The 6,705-nt window shown below is 65.0% G+C and overlaps 1 protein-coding gene and 1 long non-coding RNA gene across 2 annotated transcripts; one reads left to right on the forward strand and one right to left on the reverse strand.

Moving 5' to 3' along the window:
* Positions 1–534: 534 nt before the first annotated feature.
* On the reverse strand, positions 535–2,993 carry LOC129391510 (uncharacterized). The gene is made up of 4 exons (XR_008615731.1): positions 2,820–2,993; positions 2,320–2,478; positions 1,302–1,756; positions 535–1,161 (listed from the first exon to the last, which is right to left on the reverse strand). It is a non-coding gene; the product is annotated as an uncharacterized lncRNA (long non-coding RNA).
* A 690-nt stretch (positions 2,994–3,683) lies between these two features.
* ASCL2 (achaete-scute family bHLH transcription factor 2) lies at positions 3,684–5,895 on the forward strand. The gene is made up of 2 exons (XM_024117578.2): positions 3,684–4,880; positions 5,495–5,895. Exon 1 carries the CDS (start codon positions 4,288–4,290, stop codon positions 4,861–4,863), a length of 576 nt encoding a protein of 191 aa, XP_023973346.1. The 5' UTR covers positions 3,684–4,287; the 3' UTR covers positions 4,864–4,880; positions 5,495–5,895.
* Positions 5,896–6,705: the final 810 nt, after the last annotated feature.

Raw genomic sequence — 6,705 nt, forward strand, 5'->3', positions numbered from 1 at the left:
CACGTGGGATCTTCCCGGACCGGGGCACGAACCCGTGTCCCCTGCATCGGCAGGCGGACTCTCAACCACTGCGCCACCAGGGAAGCCCTAAAATTGTTCTTTGACTCAAGTTTTCCTACAGACAAAAGGGAAGCAGAGGACATGGAGGGGGTCTGTTCTGGGAAGCCCCCATAGGGTCCTGCTCGGTTACGTGTGTGTGTTTCTTTCCTCTCTTCTCCCCTTGCCATGTCACATAAGATATACTGACTTTGCATCACAGCATTTAGTCCTGGAATTTACACTCTAGCGTTTAAGCTGCGGGATGTCAGCCCTGGGGAGAGGGGGGACTTCACCTCCTCTTCTGAGGAAGGGGTTTGTGTGTTTTCGGTTGTAGGCAGGATAGTTGGGAGGCAAAATTATGACCTTTGTGTTGCCTTTGTTCGGGGATCAGGTATGGCTTAAGGAGGTGGGTACAGGTGCTGAGGTGGCAGGGGTGGATGTGTGTTGGTCAGTTTTATGTATCAGCTGGACCAGGCCATGGGTGTTCAGATCAAATTTTATTTCTGGGTGTGTCAGGGGCGGGTGTTTCTGGATGAGGTTAGCATTAGAATTGGTGGACTCCGTAAAATAGATGCTCTTCCCAGTGTGGGTACGCATCACCCAGTTCACCGAGGGCTGGAATAGAACAAAAGATGCCGAAGGGAGGAATTTGCCTTTTCTCTTCCTGCCCACCTGCTTGCGCTGGGACAGCCCACCTCATCATTTCCTGCCCCTGGACTGGGATTTACACCACCAGCTTCCCAGGTTCTCAGGCCTCCGGGCTTGGACTGGATTCCACCAGCAAACAGGCTTTCTGGGTCTGCAGCTTGCACACAGTAGACATGGGGTTTCCCAGCCTTCATGATCATGTGAGCTGGTTCCTCATAAGAAATCTCTTTCTATATATTCTGTTTGTCTGTCTCTCTGGAGAACCCTATCATCAGTGGGTCTGAAGCTTGATGTCTGGAAACACTTCATTTCCCATGGCTCCTGCCTCTCCACAGCTGGATTTCAGAAGGCTCCGGGCTCCCAAGTGACCTGGGCACACAGGTGGGACTCCCGCACGAGGGCTGCAGCACAACCTGTGGGCTTGGAGAAGGTGCCGGCCCGGCCCAGCTGGGCTCCCCACCTGCCACCTGTGACCTGAACCCAGAGAATGCAATTAGGAAGCCAGTGAGGGAGGCCCTGGAGGGGGCGGAGAGGGAGCTGGGCAGGGGCCCTGGGCTACAGGCAGAGACAGTGAAGAGCCCAGGCCAAGCCAGCCGGCAGTTGGCCCCCCTCACCTGGGCATGGAGCTCGTCCGGCCTCTGCCTGGTCCAGTCCGCCATGGGGGAGGCCCCAGAGGGTCCAGACAACTCCCATCGTTTCAAGAAGGGGACCCAGAGCCTCTCTGAAGAGCACGTTCTGGACCTTGTGTGTCCCCAGGGCACCCCAAGCTTCCGGGGTCTGCACCCCAGTCCCATGGAGCCTGAGGTGATTTCAGAGCTGACGAGTGCTCAGCCTTGGTCACCCCTGTTGCAGAGGCTGGCATGCCCCTATTGGGCAGCAGGACGCTGGCCTACGGGACCCCTCAGGGTCAGTGGCAGAGCTGGGCCTGGACGCCGAGGGTTCCTCCGTCCCTCGGCCACCTCCCGACCCCCGAATGGCTGGCTCCAGTGCCGCCGTCTCCTGATCCTCTGTGCTGGATGTGAGGTCCCCTTAGCGAAGCGGCGTCATGCACGGCTCGGGCACGGGTGTCCTGTGGACATAGAGAAGGGCACATTTCTGCCCGTGCAGGGCCCTCCGATGGACACCCAGGTGTGATGAGTGACATACTGTGTGGAGTACAGGGCTGAGGGGTCAGGGCAGGGTTCCAGCTGATGTGGCGTCAAAGCTGAGCAGGAGGCCAGCGGGGCAGCAGAGCGCAGAGGGGCCAGGGCTTAATCCCCGGGGCCAAGGCATGATCCAGCTCGCCTCCGTAACGCCCCTCCTGCTTCGAGGCAGTGGACGGGCGGGAGGAAGCAAAGCCAGAGCCCAGGAGATGGGGTAGGAGGAGAGGCAGCACCGAAGGCTGTCCAGGGCCTGGAGGCCCAGCGCAAGTCCAGGCAGGGCCCCGTCTGCGGGACTCCGGGATTTTTCCTGGCACCCTTGGCGCGGGCAGGGAAGGAAGGACAAGCACCTGGCTGGGGTTGGCCGAATAACCCTCAGGGAAGGAGGGGGTGGGCTCCGACCAGAGAGAGGATGCAGAGGTGAGCCAGGCCTTCCGCTCTGAAAGGGAAAAAGATCGGGCCACCTGGACTCAGTCAGGGACCCGATTCCTACCTGATTGCTCCACTGGCCAGAGGTGTGACTGTGGACACATTCCATGTCCTTTCTGAGTCAGCTTCCTCCTGAGACAAACAGGGCTCCTTGCTCCTGGCAAGTGCTGGCCTCCAGGTAACTTCCTAAAGCGGCAAGTCAAGCAGACTTGCCAGGAGAATCCTGCAGGGTAACCGGAGCCGGTGGGCGCCATGAGGTGGGCAGTAAATCCTCGCCCGTGTGCCCTGCGGACTTCTTGGGAGGCGTCCTGAGTTCCCCCGCCCCCAGGACAGTAAGTCGGCTCCAGGAAGCTGGGCCCGCCCGCCTGCCCCCGCCTCCATTCCCAGAGGTCCTGGCCCAGGAGAGTCTGGTCACTTTTCGGGAAAAACCTGCTGGGTATGGCCTCCTGAGGGCACAGCCACTTGACTGGCCTTCCCAGGCCGCGGGGCAGGACAACACTCTCCCAGTAAGGGCACATTCTGCACACTTCCAAAGTCCCTGCCCCCTCATACCCCAAAACGTACCCCCATCGGTCAGGGAGGAAGTCTCTTGACGCCTCACCTCCCCCGGGAGACTCTGGAAAGGCTGCGGCCCCAGCGACCTTCCCCCACAGGCCATCTCAGTGCGGGGGTAGGTGGATGGTGCTGGAGGCATGGCAGCGAGGAAGAAGGGCCACGAAGGCGGGTACACATCGACGGGTGAGCGGCCGGAGGGAACTGGACCAGGAAGGGAGGAAGATCGGGGGGAACGTGGAAAGCGGAGGAAGCTGCGGGGGCGGCGGGGAGGGCGGAGGGGAGAGGCAGGCCGACGACAGCCACGCGGGCCTGAAGCGGTCTGTGCAAACCTCCAGGCGCTCCGCTAAGGCTCCCCAAGGCCCGGGGCGCACGGCAACCACCCGCAGAGAGTGGGCGTGGGGGGATGTTGGGGAAAAGCGCCCCAGGAACCTGAACCCCCTACCCAAGCGCGCCAGGTCTTCACCACCTCTCCAGCCCCGCCCCGCCCCGCCCCGCCCGGAGGGCTGCGTTCCCCTCTCGCGGGCCCGGTGGAGTCATAAACAGGTGGGCGCCCGGCCAGGAACAGGCGCGCGTGGGAGTGCGCGCCCAACCTGGGCGCCGGGAGGGGCCGGGCGGGGCCGCGCAGGCGCCGAGCTTTGTTAGAGAAGCTCCAGGGAGCCACGCGCCGGGCATACAGGCTTCCTCCTGGGGGCCGGGCGTGGGGCGGCGCCCGCCGCGATTGGCCAAACGGGCGGCCCGCCACTGGCTGAAACCCCGACCCCCGCCCCTCGGCCGCAGGGGGCTGGGCGCGGGTGCAGGTTGGTCGGCGCGTGCTGCTCGCCGGGGTCTCACGCGCCCCAGGGTTGGGTGCTCTGTGGCCTTAGACCTGCCCTACCCCCAAAGGCGAGCGCGGCAGGGGTCGCACCAGGGACCTGCGGACAGCAGCTTGGGGGTCGGTGCGCACACGGGACCTGCGTACTGCATCCTGGGGGGCGCACTGGACACCTGCTGGGAGCCGGGACCCACTGGGGACCTGCGGACTGTGCCCGGGGGACGGGGTGCGGTCGCGCTCACGGCTTGGTCTTTGCAGGCTGTGTGCGCCAGGGGTTGGACGAAGCGTGGCGGGAGGGCGAGGCAAGGGAAGGAGGGCGTGAGAAAGGAGGCGGCGGCGGCGCGGAGGAGGGTTATCTATACATTTAAAAACGAGCCGCCTGCGCCGCGCGGGGAAGACCTGGGGAGCGTCCGACAGCACGCGCGAGTCACGAGCGCCCCACGCTCCCCGGTGCGCACTGCCCGCCACCTCTCAGCCTCCTGCGCCTCGTTGTCTGCGGACCCCAGACGACCTGGCACCACGTACCCTGGGTAGTCGTTTGGCAGCACGGTGCCAGATCGTCGTTGAGCCTTGACCGTCGTTCCTCCGCCCTCGGTTCCTCGCCCCACACCTTCCCGCGGCGCGCAGGAACTCGGAGGAGGCGCGGGGCGAGTGGATGCGGGCGCGATGGACAGCGGCGCGCTGCCCCGGCCCGCGCCCCCTGCGCCTGGTGTCTCGGGCTGCTGCGCCGCTCGGCGGCGACCGGAGTCCCCAGAGCTGTTGCGCTGCAGCCGGCGGCGGCGGCCCGGCGCGGTGGAGACCGGGAGTGGAGCGGCGGCCGTGGCGCGACGCAACGAGCGGGAGCGCAACCGAGTGAAGCTGGTGAACTTAGGATTCCAGGCGCTGCGGCAGCACGTGCCTCAGGGCGGCGCCAGCAAGAAGCTGAGCAAGGTGGAGACGCTGCGCTCGGCGGTGGAGTACATTCGCGCGCTGCAGCGCCTGCTGGCCGAGCACGATGCCGTGCGCGCCGCGCTGGCCCGGGGGCTGCTGGCGCCAGCCGCGCGCCACCCACTGCCCCGCGGGCCACCCGGGGCCGCCGCCGCCTCGCCCTCCTGCGCCTTGTCGTCCCCGGGCCGCGAGCACAGCTCGGAGCCCGGGTCCCCGCGCTCCGCCTACTCGTCGGACGACAGCGCCTGTGAGGGCGCGCTGAGCCCCGCGGAGCGCGAGCTTCTCGATTTCTCCAGCTGGTTAGGGGGCTACTGAGCTCTCGTCCCAGCAAGGTAAGCGCCGAGAGGCGGGGAAGAGGGAGGGTCGGAGGCAGGGCTGCCGGGCGCGGTGGAGCAAACGGCCTCGCAGCTCGCGCCCCCGGGAGCCCGCGGAGCCCAGCCTCAGGCCCGGGCGATGGCCTGGATTTCGCTCACTCTTCATTTCCCCCAAACTTTTTCAAGCCTGTGCAAGACCAGCGTTTGTTTGTCTGGGATTGCAAAACTTCCCCTCGCTGCTCCGCCGCCTCAGTGGGAGCGGGGAGACGGAGGGGGGCGGCCCTCGGGCGGGTGAGGCCCCAAGGGCTTGCGGATCCGGGGCAGATTCGGGCGCTTGGAGGCGGAGTGACTTTGCATTGCAAATCGCGCGCCGGGCCGGGTGGCAGAAATGAGTCGGCGGGGTGCGGATCCCTGACTCACTGCGGATCCGAGCGCTCGCCCTGCCCCGCCCCGCGCCCTGGCTCGGGCCGTACTCCGAAGCCGAGGCACCCACGGCCCCGAGCTCCAAAATCCACCGAGCAAACGAGACTGCCGGCTCCGCTCGTGGGAGGTGGGGGCAGGGCCGGGCTGGGCGGGGTCTCCCGGGCCGGATCCCGCGCTGACGCGCGTGCCTATTCCCTCTTTCCTCCTAGCGGCCGCGAGCGGGCTCACCACTGGGGAGCCAGGGCGTTGGAACGGCTCACGTTTCCGTCCCCGCCGTTCCCGCGGGCCAAGCCACCACCGAGCCGGGGATCCCGCCAACCCTCCCCGGCCGTGCAGCCTGTGCAAGAGCTAGTGTAGAAGCGGCCCAGCCTGACATCATCCGGGCGGCAGCTTCCTCGGACCCCAGCCACCCTGTCCCCAGAGGCCTTCCGCTGGAACGGGTCTGCGGCACCAACACTTGGAGGTTTGAAGGGGAGAGGAGTTTATGCCGACACAGATCATCTATTTTTTACGCGTGAACTTGAACTACCCAGGGACACTGACAGTATGAACACTTATTTTTGTGCAAAGAATCCTTAGGTTTGGAACACAATAAAGATTGTCTACTCCCACCCACTCCCTCTTCCTGGAATTTTTGAACCTGGCCGAGATCTGGACATGCTGCAGCCCCGGAGGGGCAGGGTCCCTGGCGGGTGTCCCCTTGCAGCGCTGCCAGCTGGGGAGAGACCTGTGTCAGAAAACCTGTTTTAGGGAGGGTGGATCTTATAAATAAATCGGTGCTGTGTATCCGTGGTGTTGGAGGTGCCCGCTCCATACCCCGAGGCCCCCCATTTCCCAGGTGAGGGCCCGGTATGGGTGGGAGGTTGGCGGCTTAGACCCTGTACCCAGCAGGCCCCACCTCTGTGGTCGCATCTCCTTGGACTCCGCTCCCTCCTCTGTAGGGTGGGCGGGCGGAGAGAAGTGAGGTCTGGGAGTCCAACCTGGTCGCCACCACCGTGCCAAAGCAATTCACAGGTGCTGTGCGGAGCTGGGAGCTCCTGGCAGGTGGCAGCAGGCTGGCGGGTGGTCCAGGCAGGGCTACTTCACAGTTGGGAAGCTGAGGTCCGCACGCTGCTGACTGGCTCGGGGATCTAGGGCAAGTGCCCAGTGTAGGGCTGGGCCTGAGGGCGTCTGACCCAGGCCACCCTCTGTCTCAGGGTCCAGGCTGCTGGGTTCAGATCTCCGCTGCCTACCACCAGCTGGGTGACCCTGGGCAAGCTGCTCAACCTGCAAATGGGGGTGACCTACAGTTGTGAGAAGACTTAAGGAGAGGTGTCCGGCAGTGTCCAGCATCCCGTACTCGGCCCTCAGCTGCTGTGCCTGTGGCTTCCAGGCCACTTGTGCCCTGCAGGCTGCAGAGGCCTAGGCCTCTCTGCCTGCC

This window comes from Physeter macrocephalus, chromosome 18 (assembly GCF_002837175.3).
Source record: "Physeter macrocephalus isolate SW-GA chromosome 18, ASM283717v5, whole genome shotgun sequence".
In the NCBI taxonomy this organism is placed as follows: Eukaryota; Metazoa; Chordata; class Mammalia; order Artiodactyla; family Physeteridae; genus Physeter; species Physeter macrocephalus.

Excerpts from the sequence above, each read along its gene's own strand:
- ASCL2 (XM_024117578.2), top strand. The coding sequence starts at position 4,288 with ATGGACAGCGGCGCGCTGCCCCGGCCCGCGCCCCCTGCGCCTGGTGTC.